The 23,662-nt window shown below is 44.0% G+C and overlaps 1 protein-coding gene across 1 annotated transcript in view; it reads right to left on the bottom strand.

The window, feature by feature from the left end:
• CALN1 (calneuron 1) overlaps positions 1–23,662 on the bottom strand; it is a 477,016-nt gene that overhangs the window by 9,935 nt on the left and 443,419 nt on the right. The window contains exon 5 of the mRNA XM_021700534.1: positions 3,072–3,228. Coding sequence (XP_021556209.1) covers positions 3,072–3,228 — 157 coding nt within the window. The remainder of the gene's footprint in view (positions 1–3,071; positions 3,229–23,662) is intronic.

The raw sequence follows: 23,662 nt of genomic DNA, 5'->3' as shown, positions 1-23,662 counted from the left end.
AAGGATGTTTTTGTCCTCATTCAGTGGACAGAAACGGAACACCTCTGTACAAGTCCCAGACCCAACATCTATAAAAGTGAAGAGTATAATCACTGACGTAAAACGATGCTGGTGGCATGTGGAAGGTCTCCTGTTAATGTCTAACTGGCTCTGCGTCACACGGATTGTGCAAATCCACATTTCCAAAGCTGTGTCACACTCCAGAATCCCAGTCTTGACCCTAACCTTGCTGTGCTCTGAGCTATTCGATTAAATTCTCCCTCTGCCACACAATATCAGTTTCTTTCTTTCTTTCTTTCTTTTTCTTTTAAGATTTTATTTATTTATTTGACAGGGAGAGAGAGCATAAGCAGGGGGAGCAGCAGAGGGAGAGGGAGATGCAGACCCTCTGCTGAGCAGGGAGCCCGATGCGGGGCTCGATCCCAGCACTCTGGGATCATGACCTGAGCCGAAGGCAGAAGCTTAACCAACTGAGCCACCCAGGCGCCCCAACACAACATCAGTTTCATTGACCACCTCCTCCTTCCTTGCTCAGAGATAGATAGATGTGCCCTTTCATCTTTTAAGGCAAAGACCTACACTTCTAGGTTTTTTTCTTTCTCATTGATGCCTTCCTCTGACATAAGGGGGGCAAGACTCCCAATCCCCATGGATTTCCCGGCTTTGGGTACACACTTGCTGCAGCAAAGTTTTTTGTTTTGTTTGTTTGTTTCTTGCTGCAGCAAAGTTTTAACAAGAGAAGGAGGGAGGAGCTCCCTGGGCGGGAAGGTCAAGGTCAGCCACTGAGTCTCAAATGCATTCTTCTAGGGCACAGGGGCCTCAATGCCTGTGTGGCATCTCTTCCTAGACAACTCTGCCCAAAAATACAATCAGGGAAGCCCCTTCTCGAACAAGGAGAGGGCTGTGGGCATTAAATATATCCACCAGTGACTCTGATCCTATCCGAGATTGGAAAAATCTTAAACCTGAACACAAAGCAATGAGCTTGCATCTGGGGCCAAACAGCGCTGACATAATATTTAAAATACAAAACACACCAAAAAAAACCCAACTCTCTGATGTGAAAACAAGCAAATGGATTATGTAATCAAGGTTGCAGAGGTCATTCAAAAAAGCAATCTACTAATTATAAAGCAATGTTTCTTTTCTTAAATAAGACCACAAAGTTGAAGGCATTTAGTACAGTGACTGGAACTTATCAATTACCCCCGTCCCCCAAATGGTAGCTGTTGCCAATGTTATAAGTCTGAATCAATGAAAGCAGACTCTGTAAGACTTCTATTTGGAAAAATCCCTTTCTCAGTCACTTACTTTATTAATGTATGAGCTCTTGAATAATAAAAAGACATTGCTTAGAGTTCAGATTACTTCCTCGTGCACAGTCTGACCTTTCCCAAATTATTAAGACTTGTGACATTTCTCTGAACAAAACAGTGATCCACAGACGAAGGCTCCTGTGGAAAATAAAATGCCCAGAAATACTCTTCCCACCCATCTCAAGAGTGTTTGCTGACAGTGGGGGGCTGGAGCCCCTGGGTGCTTCCATTGTTTGAACAGGGAGGAACGAGAGGGATGGGGGAGACCAAGGAAAACTTATCCAAGATCCAAGTTTTCTCCCATCTCTGCCTCCCTCCCTCTACTGACACTCCCAGTGTCCCCCCCCCCCCGACCCCGCCCCCACCCTGCTGCAAATGGCCTTGGCTGTGACCATCCCACTCTGGGTGTGCAACTCCAAATATGGCCACTGATGCTACAGCCCAGGGGTCACATTGAGGCTAAGCAAGGCAGCCTCTGTACAACCACTGGGTTACGTTTGCCATTCCAGCATTTTTGAAAAATTTAAATTTGAATGTGTTTAGAAGGGGCATTGCTCTCAGGTTTACGCTCGTTCCCACCCACTACTCCCTATTTCCCAGGCTTGAGTTAATTTCATTTATCGCCTCGGAGTATGAGCATCTCTTCCTGTTTCCTCTTGCCATGGCCTTTAATCCTGCACACGATGCAGCCCAGACAGGACCCGTGGGCGTGTAGGTCTGAATGAGCCACTGTGGCCACCTGGACTAACCCCGCCCCGAGTAGACTCCCTGCCACAGTGCTCTGTCGGCTTGAAAGAGGCAGCTCCAAGACCAGGCAGCCGAATCTATTCTGGTGGCCACATGACAGCTTACCCACTGTGTACATTGATTTCTTTAAGTGTTCATAAAAAAAGAACGGAAAATAATCGTTTGACCTCTTTAAGAAATCTCAGCACTGAACAAGTGAAAAATTGCTGGTAGCCTGATATCCTGTTTTAATGTAATTAAAAAATTTTTTTTCCGATGCATCAGCGTTGTTATAGTAGTTCTGATTTTCAAAGTTGGAAAGAGGGATTCGATTATTTAGCTTACCTGGAACTTTCTACTAATTAGGGGATCAGGTAGGTGGGGTTTTTTTTTTCTTAAGTTTTCTTTCATGAGCCCCCCAAAATGGCCTCTCATGGGTCTATATTTTGGCCCCAGGAAAACCTTATTTCTTCTGAAACTCCATGGTTACGTTCACGAGAGTCCTTTCATGAAGGGGGCTCTTTCTGAGCAGCGCCCTCAGGGAGCAGAGCACAGAGGTAAACCATTCCTCAGGGTCCTGAGAGGTAGGTGTCATTATCCTGATGTTTCTAGGCAAGGATGCACCCTCAGGGAAGGCACACCTGGTGTCCAAGGTCACACAGTTAACCACTGGACTGGATCCAAGTTTGCCACCAGCCCAAACAGGCTGTGGGTACCACTCCACGTGGCCCCCAGTAAGGAAAGGCAAACACCACAAAGCTGCACATCTAATCACGGACCTCAGAGGATCACTGGAGGAAAGACAGGGTCACTAGAGGTCCTGCAAAAATGCAGAGTTTGGGGAAAAAAACAGAAAGGAAATAAATAACCTGCTGCATCTTTGCACCGAGGATCTTGTAACCTGGGTCCTGGATTCTTGGCTTCAGTACAAGGCACTCCAGCCCCAACTGTAAACACATTTTCCATCGACAGAGGATGTGGAGGCATGCGCTGAGCCCAGAGCAGGAAAGCAGAAGCAGGGGTACCTACCTCCTTCAAACTCTGTTTGGCAGTTCTCCGACGTCTCCTGCAGGCTCTCCTCCTCATTGATGATGATGTTCTCAATGTCCTTCATCGTTAAATGGTCCCGGAAGGCATGGTAGAGGATATGCTTCAACTCCTCCAGAGTTATCCTCTGCATGTCGAACTGTGAAGAGAAAGAGGAGTGAGATGGTCTCAGGCACACGGGGCTGAGAAGCCAGCTTGGGGCATGACCCATGGCCCTAACACCCCAAAGCTCCTCTCTAGGAGCTTCTCCCAGCTTTGCTGGGTAGCAGCTGAGCAGTTTGTCCGTCACGTTCAGCTCCAAGCATACTCGAGAACTTGCAGGGGACTTAGTGGGAATACAGCGAGTGCAACATATCCCCCTCAACTGAGAGTCCTGGAGAAAAAGATGCCAGCTGCTAGTTTGGCTTCCTACTCACCCAGCCATCTGCTGCTGTCACCTCCTCACACCCTGCACACCTCACGGACTTTGGAGTTGTGTCGCACTCAGACAATGCACATGTCTCTAAAGATGATACAGCTCCCAAGGAGCCAGCCATTCCCATCTTGCTTTAAATATGTACCTTGTTTGGGGCGCCTGGGTGGCTCAGTCGGTCGAGCGTGTGACTCTTGGTTTCGGCTCAGCTCATGATTTCGGGGTCGTGAGATCGAGCCCCGCATTGGGCTCAGTGCTCAGTACAGGGTCTGCTTCTCCCTCTCCCTCTGCCCCTCCTCCCCCACTCTCTGTAAAATAAATAGATAAATCTTAAAAATAAAGATGTACCTTGTTCTAACAAGATAAAATACAAGTTCAAAGCCATGTTTATGAGGAAGAGAAGCTAAAGGACAAGTGTAGCTTCCCCAGGTATGTTCCTCCTGTCCTAGGGAAAGGATTATACTCTCCCACTCCATTTCTATCAGGTTTGGTCCTATCACTTCCTTGGCCGATGAAATGTGAGTACAAGTCACATATGCCACATCCAATGAAAAGCTTTAAGAGCCATTCTGTGGTTCGATCATGTGCTCTTTCCCCTCCGCCATGAGAACAGCATGTCCCACGTGGGGGCTATTCCTTCTGTCTGGGCCCCAGAACAAGGATAAAGTGGAGAAGACCTGCAGATACCCCATAAAGGAAAAATAATGTGGGTAAGAAATGCCCTCTGTTGTGATCAGCCATAAAGATTCTGGGCTTGTTTGCTAAGTTGGTTTAAGTCAACAACACAAAAATTAATACACGGAAGTAAGAGGCTACCCTAACAAACTTTCTAAAATAGGATGTTCCAGGGCCAAATGGTGGGAAATGAGAAAAATGTTACTGGAGGCTGGAAAGATAAAGACCGATGTATGTTATGCAGAAGCACAACTTTTGGTAAGTCATTGCCTGTGAGGACTTGAAGAACATATATATGACGAATGAGTCTGTGGCTTTAGGTAAGAAGTTTGGGGAACAGCATGGTTGCAACTGGTTGTATCTACAGGGTCCCACAAGAAAGAGGTGAGCTCAGAGTGAAAGAAATTATACAGAAAAAGACAAATACTGTATGATTTCACTTATGTATGGAATCGAAAACCAACCAATGGAAAAAAAAAAATTCCTGAACTCATAGATACAGAGAACAGACTGCTGGTTTCCAGATTTGGGGGTGGCCGGTGGGTGAAATGGGTGAAGGGGGTCAGAAGGTACACACTTTCAGTTATGAAATAAATAAGTCATGGGGATCGAGTGTACAGCATGGTGACTATAGTTAATAACACTATTGCATATTTGAAACCAAAAGAGTAGGTTTCTCATTAAAAGTTCTCATTACAAGGAAAACAGTGTGTAATTATGTGTGGGGATGGATGTTAATTCAGTTTATTGTGATGATCATTTTGCAATATATATAAATATTGAATCATTATCTTATACATATGAAGCTAATGTAATGTTATATGTGAATTTTATCTTAATTTTTTTAAAAAGGGGGAAAAAAAGAGATATGTTCAGGAAAGAATTGGTTGGTTTGCAAGCCAGGAATAGAGACAACTCAGAAATTCCTGGTCTTACAGAATGGAAAGAAGCAATTGTTTTTCGTTTTCAACTAGGAAGAGATAAAATTGAGAAATGCTATAAATAACAAAACAAATCTAAGCATTCCTTATTAAAACCTCTGAATATGTTAAGTGACTCTCCGAGGAAGCTGGTTATTAAGTTTAGAGAGAGTTACGTCTGAAAATAATTGTGGATGTGGCTATTAGCAGAAAACAACTGAAATCAAATAGATTTTAAAAAAAATGACTATGGTTTTGAGAGAGCTGTACTGGGCAAGAGCCAATGGCCTGGAATAAAAGACTCTATGACTGCTCAAAACTTAAAATGATCTTTGGGCTCCCAACCTTTTATGGGCACAAGCCATTAGGAGAATAAGCTACAGAGGCCCCAAGCAAGGCATATTCTCTAATGCCCTCATCAGATGAGTACTAGTTGACTAGTGCAAAGGGATGGATCTCCCAGATGGCAAAGCTGGGAACCATGCTTGAAATCATGCAGTGAACTCAAGAGCAGTTTCCAGGAAGCAGAACTAGGGTCTAATCAAGGAATATTCCTTGCTCCAAGGTCTGTTCAAAAAGAGTTTAGAATTGCTCCAAGTACCCTTTGATTGCTATGTGTCTTCCATTTTTTTTTTTTTTTCTTTCTGGATAGGATTGTTTGGGGTGGTTAGCCTGGGTCTTTTCTGCCTTTATATGTTGAGTGTGGTGGGGGGATGGGGGGATTTTTTTTTTCTTTTTAGTTATATAGTCTCCAATCAGGAGGAGCCATACCCAGATTCAATGTATATCATGAGATTCTAGATCTTGAGTCTTATATGTTATAATTGGATGGGACTTTTGGGTGTTTCCCTTGGGGAGGGAGGAGTATATTTTGTGGCTGAAGGGAAGAAAATGAATATTGTTTTGCAAAGGTATGGGCTGTAATAGGTTTTATTATGTCCAACTATTTCTTTCCCCAACATGTGAGAGGATTCTATTTCCCTGCCCACTGATGTCAGGCTTTGGCCAATTAAATGCCAGTGAAAGTCATATATGAAAGTGATGGATGTCCAAAGAGAAGTCTCAAAGCCATCTTGTGTTCTGCCATGTCTTTTTCCCTTCTATCACAAAAACACCTACACCAAATAGGGGCTGCTCCTTCATTCTGGTTCCTGGAATAAATACAACGTGGGGCTAACTCATAAAGGGCTTTGACTTAAGAGAAATAAACCCTTATGTTGGCCACGAAGACTTTGGGATTTCTGCAGTATAACTCAGCCAAGAACGAATACAGAATAATATTTTATGTTAGTCTGGATCGCAGTGAAAGAAAGTTCTAGACATTTTTCTTTCTCTGCTTTCTTTGTAAGCAAACCTTACCTTGCTTTAAATATGCCCTTATTCTAACAAATGAAACAAGGTCACTGAAATTTGCTGGAAATCTAAATGACTCAAGTTCAAAGCCATTTATATAAGAACAAGTGAAATAGGTGTGTAAAGTGGATTTGTTTTCTGCATCATAGTTTATTGACTATAGAGTGAATTATGAGACACACTTAGGGTTGACCTGCAGTCTTACTGCCCCTTAGATTTGATAGGGGAACATGTGGTTGTTAGCCTGGGTTCTGGGAAAAGGCTGGCAAAATGCAGGGTGAGGGTGATGGATGTCACAGACGAGAAAATTCGGACACCCTCCCACCCAGTGTGCCACAAGCAGAGACAAAGATTAGCATGTAATCACACGCATTAGTACCACAGTTTTAAATTTCTCTCAGTACTTCTGATATCCCATTTTGTATTTATAATCGTACTTGTTTTTCTTTCTTCTAGCTTTGGTTTTTTTGTTTTATTCTGTTTGTAGGGATCATGGTTAAAGAATGCAGCCTGTACATCTGTTAGTTTCTAGAAACAGAAGGAGTTTTCCATTATGATATCTCTGCAGAGTCAACTACACAAACATATTTATCTTCATTAATTATATTATGTAGCCTTACATTTATAATCTGCTGTTTCCTATAACCTTATTTTCTGGGGACTACTTGATTTGTCAAAGACCATGGGTAACATATTAAAATCTATGAAGAGAACTGTATCTTACAGTCCTAATATTTCTTAAATGAGGCTATTCCTTAGTGCAAAATTTCTTAATTCAATAAAGAGTTACTGAGGCTGACTCCATGCCAGACACTGATGGAGATGCAAAGGTGAGCAAGACATGAATCTTGCCCTCCAAAGACAAGCCAATAAGTGATTTTAATTCAGTGTGTTACGAGCCATGATAGGGGAAGCACAGGATGGCTTGAGAACCCCTGGGGAAGGCAGCAGGTTCTAGAGGGCTTCCTGGAGGACAGGCATGCAAGCTGAGACCTAGAGGAAAGAGGTTTGCCAGGTAAGTGGGATGGGAGGAGGGTGAGGGGAAGGGAGGGGAGAAGGACATGATGGCCGCAACTCATGGCTATACCAAGATCTAGGGTGTGAAAGCTGACATGTTCCATGAATGGCTATAGGTTGGGTTCTTCTGAGAACTGGGAGCAGTAGAACGTGGTGGGGGGTGAGGGGAGGGCCGTGGGGAGGGTGCTAATCAGTAAAAGCATACATTCTGTGACAAGAAGTACATTCACATTATTGTGTAACCGTCACCACCATCCATCTCCAGAACTTTTTTGATCTTCCTAAACTGAAACTCCACACCCATTCAACACTCTTCTCCCCATCCCCCTCTCTGCTCCCCCAGCCCCTGGCAACCACCATTCTACTTCCTGTAGACAGTCTAACATGAATCTGATACATCATATAAGTGACATCATACAGTGTCTGTCCTTTTGTGACTGGCTAATTTCACTTAGGTTCATCTGTGTTGCCTCCACCTTGTGGCTACTGTGAATAATGCTGCTACGAACCTCGGGGTGCAAATACCTGATCGTGTCCCTGCTCTCAGCTTTCTTGGGTATATACCACCCAGAAGTGGAGTTGCTGAGTCATATGGTAATTCTAGATTTAATTTTTTGAGGAATGGAGCTTTGTTTTATCTTTTAGGTAGAATGGGGTGCCCCTAAAGGATTTTCATTGGAGAAATTGCTTCATTGAGTTTGAGCTTGAGAAAAATTATCCTTGGTGTATAAGGGGCAAGATAACCAGATAGGAGGCTATTGAAGCAATAGGTTTAGAAACCTTGGTGGTGTTGACCTAACGTTCTAGGTCCAGGAGGAAGCTACTCCCGCCTAAGATGCCATATCAGCAAACCAGAACTTAGATAAATTTTGCATCCTTGTAAATGTTCCTCTTGAGAAGTGCAGTGCATCCAGTCAGTCAGTTCCCCAACTCCAAGCCAATGCTGGGCCTTCTCACCCCAAACAGGGCTAACTGTGTGTGTCCCCAGCCAATCAGATATTTCCAATTTTTCTCTTCCTTGTTCGTTATGCATTAACCTATAAAAGCTTCCTGTCTTCCGCCCCATTTTGCATTCTCCGAATGTAAACTGTCTGCTTCACGAAGTGTGAAAGTTTGCTTTCATCACCTAAATTGTCTTCTTCAATCATTTTTTAACAGTGGGCTATGGTGACAGAGAGAATGAAGAACCATGTAAGAGAGCCACGTAAGAGCGTGATTGGCAAGACTTAATGATTCATTGTGTGCAGAGCTTGAAGGAGAATGAGCCAATCAGGATGACGCCCATGCTTTCTGTTCAGCTGGATGGGAACAGAGAAAGAACAGGCCAGAGAGAAAGGTGACCAGGTGAATTCTGGATGTGTGCACTGGAGGTTCCTGAGGGACAGCCCAACAGAAAACCCAGGGGGATGTCTAGATATGGGCTAATGATATGGCTTTGGAAGTCATTTGCATACAGGTGATAATAAAAGTCATCAGAAAGGAAGAGGGTATGGAGTATGAGAAAGCCCAGGAAAGGCATTGGGAGGACATCAAGATAAACAGGTTACAACCTCCATTACAGAATGGGTGTATGTGATACTGTGATTTATAATAAATGCATATTTTGGTCTTCCATTTATTGTTCCTGGCTCACAGCTCCCAAAACTCTTGGAATTGATAAGAGCAATGGGAGCATCTTTTGTTACGATATTTCGTCTCTTGTCCTCAGTTCCTGCAATCACTTCCGAGCCACAAATGAGTGTCTTGTTATTCACAAGCCCCTTTCAACCCCAACTGAGTTTATGTTACTGAGGCAACTTTTGGAAATCCCTGTAAGATGAAGAGCTGGTTGCCAGGGGAACCAATCATGTATAGAGGGTTGTAAATTTCAGTCCCACCCCCCGATTTCCAGGGAGGAGTGAGGGACTGGAGGTTGACTCAGTCAGCAATGGCCAAAGGACCAACTGTTCCTATGTTATGAAGCCTCCATAAAAACCCAAAGGGAGGGGATTTAGAGAGCTTCTAGGTTAGTGAGCCAGGACACTTCCATGTGCCCCAAACTCCATGAGGACAGAAGCTCCTTTGCCATCTCACCCTATGTATCTCTTTATCTGGCCATTCATTTGTATCCTTTAATAACCTTTGCAATAAACCAGTTATCTAGTGAGTAAACTGGTTGCCTGAGTTGTGTGAGCCACTCTAGCAAATTAATGGAACCCAAAGGAGGGTGTCCCAGGAACCTCTGACTTATAGGCAGCCAGTCAGAAGTACAGGTAACAATCTGGACTTGCAGTTGGCAAGTGAAGTGGAGGGCAGTCTTGTGGGTTGAGCCCTCAACTTCTGGAATCTGATGTCATTTCCACATAAATAAGGTCAGAATTGAGTTGAACTGTAGGACACCCAGCTGATGTTGGAGAATTGCTTGGTAGTGTGGGGGAAAAAACCCACACATGGGAATTGGGTACAGGACTGTAGTATACCTTCTATCAATATACACTATCAGTCATTAAAAAAATATTCAAGTGCCACAGAGAAAGACATGTATCATATGATCTCACTGATATGAGGAATTCTTAATTGCAGGAAACAAACTGAGGGTTGCTGGAGTGGGGGGTGGGGTGGGAGGGATGGGGTGACTGGGTGATAGACACTGGGGAGGGTATGTGCTCTGGTAAGCGCTGTGAATTGTGCAAGACTGTTGAATCTCAGATTTGTACCTCTGAAACAAATAATGCAATATATGTTAAGAAAAAAAGAAGAAGAAGAAGAAGAAGTAGAAGAAGAAGAAGGTAGCAGGAGGGGAAGAATGAAGCGGAGGAAATCGGAGGGGTAGACGAACCATGAGAGACAATGGACTCTGAAAAACAAACTGAGGGTTCTAGAGGGGAGGGGGGTGGGAGGATGGGTTAGCCTGGTGGTGGGTATTGAGGAGGGCACATTCTGCATGGAGCACTGGGTGTTATGCACAAACAATGAATCATGGAACACTACATCTAAAACTAATGATGTAATGTAGGGGATTAACATAAGAATAAAAAAAGAAAAAGAAGGACAAAAAAAAAATATTCAAGTGCCAAAAAGAGACCAATAAAAAAACCCAACTCTTAAATAGAGTGGTTACCAGAGGGGAGGGGATGGGCGAACTGGGTGAAGGGGATTAAAGAGTACACTTATCATGATGAGCACCAACTAATGTATAGAATTGTTGAATCACTATATTGTACACCTGGAACTATATATAACACCGTGTGTTATAATTACACTGGAATATATATATAATTATACTGGAATTAAAAATAAATAAAAATTTAAAAACAAAACAAAAACCTAGGAGCCTAAAGTTTTAAGATATATCAAATTATTTTTCAGATCATCTGTGCTGTCAAATGATACTGAATTTATCAGGCATATATAATCCAAAATAATTTTTAAAAAATTTAAGTGCCTTCTATTTGAAAAAAATCTGTTTTTACATCAACATGGCTCTGCTTGTTTTCTTTTTGAATGGGTTTTCTGCTAAATCTTTGTCTCCCGTTTGGTTCTTAAACTTTCTGGGTTATATTAAATACATGTCTCTTTATTTTTATTTTATTGTTAAATTTTTTTAGAGAGGGAGGGGAAGGGGCAGAGGGAGAGGGCAAGAGAGAATCTTAGGCAGGCTCCATGTCCAGCATGGAGCCCAGTGGGGAGCTTGATCCCAGGACCCTGATATCATGACCTGAGCAGAAATCAAGAGTCGGATACTTTAACCAACTGAGCCACCCAGGTGCCCCAAATACATGTCTCTTTAAAAAGGCATGTGTCGGGGTACCTGGGTGGTTCATTCGTTAAGCGTCTGCCTTCGGCTCGGGTCATGATCTCAGGGTCCTGGGATCGAGCCCCGCATCGGGCTCCCTGCTCAGCGGGAAGCCTGCTTCTCCCTCCCCCACTCCCCCTGCTGTGTTCCCTCTCTTGCTGTGTCTCTGTCAGATAAATAAATAAAATCTTTAAAAAAAAATAAAAAAGGCATGTGTCTTATAAAGAGAATGTCTCTTGTCTCTTATAAAGAGAAGAGAGTTGGATTTAAAAAAAAAAATCTAACTGGAGATTCTTTGCCTTCCAGTGGTGGAGGCTAATTAGATTTTTATATTTTATAAACATGTTTGGCTATACTTTTCTTATTTCATCCTCTGCTTTCTAGACTTCAGCTTTCCTTAAGGTTTCCTTGCCTTTTGTCTTTTGCAAAAAATAAAAAATAAAACCACAAACCTACAGTTGTCCTAGTTTTGATTATACTGGTGGATATCTTTCCATTTATCAAGTGCATTACTTAAGCCATAATTTCTTATGTTATTAAATTCAAAAAATTAAATTGCATTTTCTCATCTTTCCTTGCAAATGATAAGAAAGTTTATAATACCTTTATTTCCGACCTCTTATCCAACACTTTACAGTCTTGGTAAGTTTAATTGGAGATTTATTATGACACATTGCCTACCATGTGCATTTTTTCTAGAATAGTATTTGGCTTCTGCATTTAATTTTACAACAAAATTTCTAACAGCTACTGCCACTTCATTGTATTTAATTGATTTCAATGCTCATTTCCATTTTTCTGTGACTGTCCCATCCCTGATTTTCATCCAAATATCTGCTAAGAGAACTTTTAAAAATAGTTTGATAATGAAGCATTTGTGAACACTACATTTTCTGAGTTCTTACAATCTGATAATACTTTGGTCCCACCATCTCCTATGACAGAAGACTTAGCTTGGTATAAAATTCTAGAATCACACAAATCTTCCCCTCAAGGCTCTGTTGAAACTTCTCTGGATCTTCTATTGTTTAATGTGGGGGAGGAGCAAAGAGGTCAAGTGATGGTCTAAATTTGTAGTTGGCTGATCATTTCTTTTTTCTTCCTGGACCCCGGTAGGAATATTGCATTATCCATGAAATTTTAAAAATGTTTTCCATGCTGTGTTAAGTTATATGTTTTTACAGTGATCTCGGCTGGAGTTTTGTGAGGGGGCTTTTAATTGTTACACCAATGTCATCTTCTGTTTCCTGCTGTTTCTGGACAGCCGTTTGATTGTTTCTGAACAACCTGTTCCAGCGAATAGGTCCCTTCCTCTGGAACACACATGATTCTAAAATCTCTACCCATTGTTTCCATATTTCCCACCTTTTCTCTGATCGCTTTCATCTCTTTGCTTTGTATTCCACAACACTAATTTTTCTTCCATTGTTAATTCCACTCCTACTCTCTCCAGTGAAGGTTTTAATTCTGCAGTGTTGTTTGATTCCTTCCACGCTCATCCTTTTAGTCCATTTCCTTTGTGCCCAGACTATTATGGTTGCTTTTTTTAAAAAAATTGATCCAAAATGTCTTGCATTGCTTTTAAAGATTAAAATATTAAAGAACATCAGGCAGGCATCTTCTATAATTTTTCCCTGATGCACTTTTCAGAGGCATGCTCCTCCTCTGTATCCTTTTCCTTAGGCATGCTCCATTGTAATTAATCCGATGTTACAGTTGCTGTTGGTTCTGCGTACCTGTAAGTGAATGAGAACATGCAGGACTTGCAGAAGGAGAGACCAGGTGGGATGTCTTGGCCGCTCACTGCCTGGTGGGATCCGTGCTAAGCATCAGGAGCTGTGGGTATCCCCAAGCTCCATCTGCAATTCCTGGGGCCATTCTTCAGATGCCACTTTGCGGATGCTGATTCTCTCTTGCTCAGGAAGCATGGTTCTTTCAAGGTGGGAAAATTGTTGCCCATCCTCCTTTAGCCTAACACCAAGGTTCTAAAGTGTGTTTCCTGGGCCAGCAGCACCAGCAGCACCTGGAAACTGGTCAGAAATGCAATTTCCCCAACCCCTCCCCTACCCCACCCCAAGCCTACTGAATCAGAGATTCTGGGGGGTGGGACCTAGCAATCTAGCAACAAGGCTCCAGGGGATTCCCATGCTCAGGCAAGTTTGTACAAAGATACATGAAGTTCTAGTACAGAAGGGAGACCCAGGGCATGCTGCCCCCATGTGGCTGTCTACCATGGTGATGGAACATGCCAGTCCTTCACGCTCTGCTCTCCACATCATTGAACCCTGGGAATCATAGTCTCTAAACAGCTGCATAAACAGAGGAGCTGGGGGGACCCATCGGTGCCTCAGGCTTCCTGGAACTCCTTATCACTGCTCTTCCCACTGGGAGTTCTTTGTCTGTTCATGGGCGTTTGCCAATAGATGCCGAGCACTCTGAAGGCACTGTGCCTTACACGGGGTCTACAGTCAGTCCCATCACAGAGCCTGGCCCCAGCCCGATGAAGGACAGATGTTTGTTGAATGAATAAATGTGAATCCTCCGTTTGTTCCAAGCAGAGTCTTTCTCACGTGCCTTCCCTCCCCGCTCAAGGTCCCTAAACCCAAAATCCAACAGAAGACCAGGAAGAGCCCCTGTGCAATGGGACTTCCCATGTTCAGCTTCTCTCTCATTGCAAGGTGCACAAGCAGAGTAATTGAATGTATTTTCCTGCTGTGAGAGGAACCTCAGGGGTACCCGGGTCTTCAGTGAAGTCCTGAATTCTTTTTTTTTTTAATGTTTTATTTATTTATTCATGAAAGTCAGAGAGAGAGAGGCACAGGAAGAGGGAGAAGCAGGCTCCCCGCCTAGCAGGGAGCCCGATGCAGGACTCGATCCCAGAACCCTGGGATCATGACCTGAGCCGAAGGCAGACGCTTAACCATCTGAGCCACCCAGGCGCCCCTGAAGTCCTGAATTCTTGATAAGATGAAATACCCGGCTGCTGGAAGGACAGAGCCCTCTGCTCTCTGCTGGGTGCTCCGCTCTGTAGGGAGACGGCAAGGCTGGGGGCCCGGGGTTCCCTGACCAGATTTTACATGGATCCAAACTCACTCATCACAGAAGGTGTGAGATTAACTGGATGACATAGTTCCTTCTCCTCTGGAGAGAAGAATGGGCCGAGTAATCCCTGGAACATTGCCCACTACCATTCTTTTCTCTACCCATCTGCAAAAGGCATCATCTCACCAAGAGAGAGCTGCGCGAATCAGTGGGATAGAGCTGCTCCATTGTCTAAGTGTGACCCGAGCACCAATGTGGCAAGGCCACACAAGGTCATTAGATCTGCAGAGTTTCCTGCCTGTGCCTTCCCTTTCATTCCCACACCATGGACAACACAGCTTCTCCGGTCTAATAAGCAGACCTCCCCCCAAAAGGGTGCATCTGGCCATCAGCCTGCGGTGTCCTGTAAGTACAGAAGACACCAGTGTAACCAAGGAGACTTCCCAAGTCCTTCTGGGCTCCAAGATTTTCCCACATGGAGAACTGAACAGGGAGACTGGAACGTAAGGCGTTGTGAGACCCCTCCCCACCGTGAGCAAAGGGGCGGACACATCTGGATCCTGGACAAGATGAGCAGGCTGGGCACAGGAATGGGTGGTGGCTGGAAGCCCTGAAGAGCAACAGCGGGGGTCAGGCTGTGATGGATCCATCTGACTTGTGTGGTTTCCCCACTCTTGATGTGGGGGGCATGAGGACAGAGAGAAGGAGTGTACCGTGTTCTGTAGTCCTACAAGGAATCAGTTCAGGTTAGCGTGGGGAATGGGTCGTAACACATGGCTTAGCCCCTGCAGACACCCCCTGGAACACAGTGGTGATGCAGAAAAACATGAAGACCCATCATCCCACCAGAACTGAGATGGAGTACCTATTTGCTGCCACATTCCAGAAGAAAGTTTACTAACTGCCAGACCTATGGGGCAGACATGTGGCTCAGAATCAATGGCTGACATGGAAAAAGCTTTGCCCTGTGGAAAAGACTCACCATTCCGAATGCAAGCAAGGAGTGCCCTGACCTGCCCCGGCTAGCACGATGGCAAGGGTCCCTCCCCCGTCCCTGCTCCTGGAGGAACTCGGACCCGGCTCCAGCTTCTCCCGGCGGGTGCTTCTCCTTCTGCTCTTCCTCAAAGGCCATCTCCCACAGGGCAGCTTAGAGGGGACACTGAAGTGGCCCATTTCCCACTGCCCACCCAGCACTCAACGAAGCACGATGTGTATTGGTTGTCCCTGCCTTCACCCTCATTTGTCCTGGGCTCCCATGTGTGGCGGCTCAGCCTGCCAAAGGAGGTAAGGTGCCAGGTCCTTATTGCTTATACAGCATGGCCCTGAACAGAGAACAGCCACAGCAGTGCTGTGAGCAAATGAGCTGGTCTCCCAGCCCTGGAGGAAACGCTGGCCCTGATGCACATCCTGACATGGTGTGGCCAGAGTCCACGGCCACTTTGACTCCATGTGGCTTCTGTCTCGTCACAGAACCCAGGCTCCACAGTAGATGTGTTTCACTGCTGTGTGGGTAAGAAGGGGTTGCATTTTAACTGGCTCTGCCCTTCTAGGTGAAGATCTGTAAATAGAACTTGCTTGGGATCTGTGCCCATTGCTAGGTCCGCTGGCTGCAAATCTGAGACAAGACATTCAGTAGGACTGGACTGTTTGGATGTCCAGTGCCTAGTTTCCAGTTTGACTGTCCGGGAGCAGGTAGGAGAGGCTAGATGGAGGGTAAGCTTCCCCTGTGACAGGTGCATGGCAGACCTGGCCTCACTGGAGCCTCACGTGGGTTACTGCCCCGAGGAAGGGCAGGCTACCTCATGCCCATTTCACAGATGAAGCTGTTGGAGCTCAGAGAGGTTAAGTAATGTAGCCAAAGATAAGGAGCAAGGGAGTGAGATTTAGGATTTCAGATTTAGCACATGCCTTCTGTTCCCCTCTGCCAGGGCCTCACACTCTGCTCTTTTAATCTGAACTTGGATTTGGGGTGTGCACCTCGCTCTTCCCAGTGTGGTTGTTAAAATGGTGCCGGCCAGGTTCCCCTGTGACAGGGGACAGCCACAGGTCAACCTCAGACTCTGACTATGGCTGGGTTGTTTATTTTCTCTGTATGCTTTTTTTTTTCACTTATTCAACAAATGTATATTGAGAACCTACTAAGTGGTAGGCATTGTTCTAGACCCTGGGGATACATCAGGGAATGGGACAGAGAAAATTCCCTGTCCTCATGGAGTATAGTTGAGACAGACCAACAGCATGGAAAGAAAGAAGTGACCAGAATGTCAGATGGTGAGATGTGTCGTGGGTCCAGTGAAGCCAGAAGGAGGCTGGGGTGTTCTTGGCAGGGGGAGGGTGGAGGTGGTGGTGGTTGTTCACTTCTAAATGAGGGCATCAGGGAGGTCCCCGTGAGATGGTGCCATTTGGGCAGAGACATAAAGGGGGTGAAGGTGGCTGGTGTGGCTGTTTGTCGGGAGCATACTCCAGGTATAGGGAATGGCCCTGAGGCAGGCACGTGCTTGGGGTTTGGGCTGCAGGGGCTGGAGGGCAGTGGGCGAGGGCACACTGTTCTGTAAGTAACACGTCTCACAGTCAGAATCAGGAAAACCTTTCTCCTTTCAAAATGGACATCACTGCAGTGTTGCAGTGCCTTCCCTAGGGTAAGATTAAAGGTATGGTATCCGAGTGCAGTTCAGAGCAGAGGACATTAACAGCTCTCTGCTCCCACTCTCAACTGTCACGGTGATTGGAGCCTTAGACTGAGTAGCAATTCACTCATCTCAGTACCGTTCCACCGGCTTGATCTGTCCCACTGGAGTGAGAAGCTGTGAGGACTCCAGAGCACAGAGTTTCCAGCCCTCCTAGAAGTGGGTTCTGTGGAAGGCTGAATCACGGCCCCAAAGATATCCACATCCTGATCCCAGGACTTGCAGATCAGTTCCCTTATGTGGTCAAAGGGACTTTGCAGATGTGACCAAGTTAAGGAGCCTGAGATGGGGAGATTATCCTGGATTCTCTGGGGGGGCCCGAAATGTAATCACAAGGGTCCTTATAAGATGGAGGCCGAGGGAGGTTGGACACATGAGGACAAGGTAATATGATGAGGTAACAATGCCTTAGAGATATAGGAAGGGCCACATGCCGGGAAGACAGGCAGTCATCAGAAGCTAGAAAGACAAACAATGTCCCCCCAGAGCCGCCAGGAAGAACACAGCCCTGCGGTCATCTTGATTTTAGCCCAGTGAAACTGATTCCAGACTTCTCATCTCCAGAACACTAAGGGAATACATTTATGTTGCTTTAAGCCATAAAGTTTGTGGTAATTTGTTATCACAGCAGTAAAAAGGTTTATGTTTGGGTTTTGTTGATAAAATAAAGGTATTTTGCTAAGAGCTCACCTCAGGTGTGGGAAGAACTCATCTTCGGAAGCTTGGACACAGGGGATGCTGTGGTTTGTCAAGCCGGGGTGGCCCAGTTACTGGACCATCCAGTTTGGGGGCCGAGGCTAAACTGTGAACACTCTCCTAAAGAGTGGGTTCCCGTGAGACCCAGGTGGAGGGTCCCCAACTCTACGCAACCCCTGGGAGATGTTTGACATCTGCAGTATCTGTGGATGATGAAGTGGGACAATCAGAAACAAGCAGGAGGCCTAGGAAAAATGTCTGTGTCCTCATAGCAACTCTTGAGAATAAAAAACACACACAATTCCCTTTTGCACATCTAAAGGGATGTGGTGAGGCTCCAAGTGGTTCATGTTATTAATGTGAACTAGAGTGTTAAGGTGAGCATGTATAAAGCATCTGACTGAAGGTGAAGGCATAATGAAAAACCAGTATGTGTGTGTGTGTGTGTGTGTGTGTGTGTGTGAATCCTCAGTAGAAATACATTGAGAAAAATCCCATGACCTTGGTTTCCCTCCAGACACTGTCATGTAGTGGCTGTGTGACCCAGTCAAAGTTTCTAAACTTCTCTGTTCCTTAGTTTTCCCCTATGAAATATATAGTGTTATTTATATCATACAGTTTTTCTGTGGATAACACTCCTTTTATTCTAAAATGCACAGCTCCTTGTACTTTATACATTTTGCTTGCCTGTGCCTTGGTTTTGTTGTGGCAGGAAAAGTTAAGTGTATCCAGTGTCACCTGGTCATATATCACACAGGTAAGACTCAACTGATTCCAAGTCCAGAGTCTGTTTACCACCCCTTAGTTGGCTACTATGGCAGTTCCGGAAAATGAGATTAATCAGCTGAGTTCTGCAAATAAATGCAGAAAGGGGTTGATAGAAATGTCCTCCATGCGGGGACTAACAGAATTATAATCAAGGATGGAGTCTGCCACTCACTAGCTGAGTGTCCTTAGGCAGGTCACTTAATAGCTTGGAATGTGTTTCTCTATCCATTTAATAGATAACAATAATATTAATAATAAAATGATCAGAATAGTAATAATGACGTAATAATAACAATAATTGTAAGCAGCCACCTCATAGAGATTTGGGGAGTATCAAATAAGAATGTTCAGTCTTTTTAATGAAAAATGCAAGGTAATACAAATATAAGACATCATTTTGATAGGCCTATTAATGATGTGCTATCCAATTCCATCTCTGTAGTTAGGCTCACAGAATCCATCTCTGATCTAGGCTGGAAGCTGAAGTCGGCCGACACATAATTCTGTCTGAGAGCAGGGAAATTTAAGCTCCTCGTGGCTATAGCATACGTGCTTTTTTTTCTCATTTAAAGACTGTCATTTAGGCTTTTAGGATTCTCTTGACAGCTTCCATCTGGCATTCAGCAAAGCAATAGGATGAGATGTCATTGCATTACTTATCTCATTCTGGAGCATTCCTTTTACCATGCCCATGACCCCAGACAAGTAATTCTTAGTGACCATCTTCAGATAGAGAGGAAAGCCATGTCTGATGGGCTGGGAGTTGGGGGGAGAAGAGTTAGGCAGCAACCACCTGTAAATGTAGATCTGCTCAGCTGGAACAATGGATGAGGTTTGGCTTCACTTTGATCCTGTCTACAAGGACTGGAACCTTTCTGGATACAGGCACTCGTTGCGAAACAAGGTCCCAGAAGCCAAGGTGACCCGATGTAAACCCTCCGATAACTCCCTTGCTCTTTCATCATTGATCTAAGTTCTTCAACACAGCTTCTTATGTACTTCTGTGATCTGGCTTTGCCATCATATCCTGTCTCATCCCACCCCTACATCAGAATCTTCAACATACTGACCCTCCTGAGCACCCAGAGGCTGCTGTATCTGGAACACCATGCTCTGGCCCGTGTCCTCCTCTAAACAAATTCCTCCTTCAGGTCTCACCTTCTCTGACATTCTTGTGGTAAGCTTTCTTGAGTCCCCTGAGGTTGAATGTGCTTCCCCTCACATGTGATCCATGTTATTTCATACCCAACTTTGTTATCACACCTACGACGGTGTATGAAAATTGCCTGCTGGCATTTCTGTTTTGTCCAATAGACCAGAAGATCCTTAAGGATAGAGATGTAGCCTGTTGGTGGTTTTATTTCTACAGCACCTAGCAAAAGTTAGCCCTAGCTTAGTATTGGTGGAATGGAAGAATGAGCACATGTTGTCTTAAGAAATGCGTGAGACAACCAGTGTGTTGAGGAAAGTCCCCACGCACAAAGAGAAGCATGGCAAATGGAAATACTCAAAAAATGGGCCATAATGGAAGTTAAAGCAAGAGGATGAACTGAATAAAATCCAGGGATAATCATCACAGTTAAAGAACGGAAAATACGGGATGCCCAATGGATGAAGAAAACGTGACCAGATACAGGATGAAGAATCAAAAGACCTCCCTAAAACACACAGAGATCAATGGAACATACTAGAAAACCCACAAATGGACCCACAACTATATGGTCTAATTAATCTTCAACAAAGCTGAACAGAATATCCAATGGAAAAAAGACAGTCTCTTCAACAAATGGTGTTGGGAAAACTGGACAGCCACATGCAGAAGTATGAACCCGGACCACTTTCTTACACCGTACACAAAAATAAATTCAAAATGGATGAAAGACCTAAATGTGAGACAGGAAACTCAAAATCCTAGAGGAGAACACAAGCAGTAACCTCTTTGACATTGGCCATAGTGACTTCTTATTAGATATGTCTCCTGAGGCAAGGGAAATGAAAGCAAAAATAAGCTATTGGGACTTCATCAAGATAAAAATCTTCTGCACAGCAAAGGAAACAAATAACAATACTAAAAGGTAACCTTCAGAGTGGGAGAGGATATTTGCAAATAACATATCTGAAAAGGGTTAGCATCTAAAATCTATAAAGAATTTATCAAACTCAACACCCAAAAAACAATCCTGTTAAAAAATGGGCAGAAGACATGGATAGACACTTTTCCAAAGAAGACATACTGATGGCCAACAGACACATGAAAAGATGCTCAACATCACACATCATCAGGGAAATACAAATCAAAACTACAATGAGATATCACCTCATACTGGTCAGAATGGCTAAAATTAATAACTCAGGAAAAACAGGTGCTGGCGAGGATGTGGAGAAAGGGGAACCCTCTTATACTATTGGTGGGAATGCAAACTGGTGCAGCCATTCTGGAAAACAGTATGGAGCATCCTCAAAAAGTTAAAAAAAAAAACAAAAAAAGAACTACTCTACGATCCAGCAATTGTGCTACTGGGTATTTACTCAAAGAACACAAAAACATTGATTTGAAGGGGTACATGCACCCTGATGTTTATAGCAGCATTACCAACAATAGCCAAATTATGGAAAGACCCCAAATGTCCACCAACTGATGAATGGATAAAGCAGGTGTGGTATGTGTGTATATGGGTGGGTGTGTGTGTGTGTGTATAATGGAATATTAGCCATCAAAAAGAATGAAATCTTGCCATTTGCAACACCGTGGATGGAGCTAGAGTGTATTATGCTAGTGAAATAAGTCAGTCAGAGAAGGGCAAATACCATATGATTTCACTCATACATGGAATTTAAAAAACAAAACCAATGAGCATAAGGGGGGAAAAAGAGAGAGGCAAACCAGAAAACAGACTCTTAACTACATAGAACAAAACTGAGGGTTGCTGGAGGGGAGGTGCGGGAGGGATGGGCTAGATGGAGGATGGATTAATATCCAGGGCATTTGTTATGATGCGCACTGGGTGTTGCATGTTAAGTGATGAATCACTAAATCCTACACCTGAAACTAATATTACACTGTATGCTAACTAACTGGAATTTAGGTAAAAACTTGAAAAAAGGAACAACAACAACAAAAAGAAACAGAAGACCAAAATTTAATGGGTCCCAGCTGAATGGAGGGCAGAAAAGAAGCAAGTATGCAGAAGTGAGAGAAAAGAACAGCAATGTAGGGCTGTGTGTCCCTTCCCGGCTATAGAACTATTAGCATCGGTGGTTGAAAATTAAAAGAACTAAGGTACTTTGTTCTGAGATTGAGAATGGAAATGAAGGTGGTGATTTTTCCCTTAGAATCCAAAATTAGTTAGAATACCATTGACCCAATTTTAGTTCCCAGAGGAAACCCCATGCAGTTCAGAGACCTTCCTCCTCCAGGAAAACAGCCCGACAGGAGTCCAGAGTGAAGCCCATGGCTCTCTGTTCATGAACCAGATCACAAATGCAGACTGTGTTAAGCCATATGGCCCTTTGTTTTAGTAACCGGAACCCAATCATGGTGTGTGGGAATGTGGCGCAGCACTCTGTTTTAGTAACAGATCACAAATACAACATTCGGTTGGGCTGTATGCTCCCCTGTTTAGTAACCAGATCACTAATATGGCACTTGGGTAAGTTATGCATCCTTCTGTTCGTCTCACCAAGTCACAGCTAAGGCATGCGGTTAGGAATTACAACTCTGTTTTAGTAACCTGAGCACAGAGATGGCACATGGGTAAGTGGTATAACTCTCCAATTTAGGAACCAGATGACAAACTCAGACTGTGGTTAAGCTGTAGCCTCTCCCTTTTAATACCCAGGTCACACACATAGCAGGTGGCATGGCCTCTCAGATCACAAAATGAGCACACAGCTAAGCTGTGCAATGCTACATTTATCGGATTCAATTATACATCTCGACCTCATCTTTAAAAATTTTATTTGTTGCCTATGAAATTTTAATCAGCTAAAGATAAACAAACATTTTATAGAAACAAGATAACTGAGGCCATAAAATCAGCAGCTCCATTGAAACACTTAAAAAGGCAGGCTGAGATCATGTCAGGACAGTTAGGGAGTCAAGAGGAAGGATTCTGGAGGAAGCACACCAACCCTGCCATTGATTTAGGGATGTGAGGGTATCAGAAAGGCAATGGGGTGACTAAGGCCATTTCCTTAGAAGCTCCTTGCCACTGTGGACTGTCACACTGGAGAAGAACTAGGTGTTATAATGTGAATAATTGCAAAGCAAATTCTTACTCCCCACACTTCGACAATGCCTGGAGTATATTTCAGTGGTGTAGGACTTGGCCAGGTGATTTGCTTTGGACAATAAGCTGTTAGAAGAGTTGGCATATGCAGAGGCAGTTGGGCACGCCTTCTTGTGCCAATGACATCTCAATGCAAAAACCTTTCCTTGAGTTTCTGCTGACTGGGCCCAGGATTGAAACAAGTGGGACAGACCTGAAACCCAACTCGTGCTGGATTCAGAGCCTCCCAGCTGACCCTCAGCGTCGATCAGCTGACTTGGCAGACCCATGAACATCACTATAAGTGCGTCTTATTATATGCCATTGAGTTTTGGGGTGATTTCTTGTGCAGCATCATTGTGCAGCATTAATTGATACACTTGGAAATTCCAAGAGCAAGAGTAACCACACCATGGGAGCAGGAAGCAGCACAAAGGAAAAGTCCATGCAGCTAGATGTGGCTCCAAGTGAAGGTCGGGTTGAACAGAAAACGAGAGAAGAAAAGCTGACCCAGATTCACTGGCTTTACCCTTCATGGAGAAACAGCCCTACAGAGATATCTGAACTTCCCTGAATCCACCTGCCCATGTTCCTGGCTCTGTCCACACTCAAAAATGTTGCCAGCTCATTGAGGCTCATGCTAGTTTATTGCAAATTCTATTCCATTATTTATCTTTCTTTATGCAAAGGTTAGGTGTCCTGGAGAAAATGAACACACAAAGTTTGAAATGTGTGAAAAAGAATTCAAGATATAAAAATTGCAGGAGAACCAAGCACTTTAGAAACTGAAGAATACATACTTTTGAAAAATATGGGAAATAAAAGTAAACTTTACACAGCAATTGCTTTGTGTGCCCCATGGTATTCTTATATACATATATTTGTTGATTAGATGAAAACTAGTTAATATATAAGAAGTAATGTTTTAAAAATCTAATAACACCATAGCAGAAATGACAA

Source organism: Neomonachus schauinslandi, chromosome 5 (assembly GCF_002201575.2).
Source record: "Neomonachus schauinslandi chromosome 5, ASM220157v2, whole genome shotgun sequence".
In the NCBI taxonomy this organism is placed as follows: Eukaryota; Metazoa; Chordata; class Mammalia; order Carnivora; family Phocidae; genus Neomonachus; species Neomonachus schauinslandi.
This window is presented reverse-complemented; position numbering and strand designations above follow the sequence as displayed.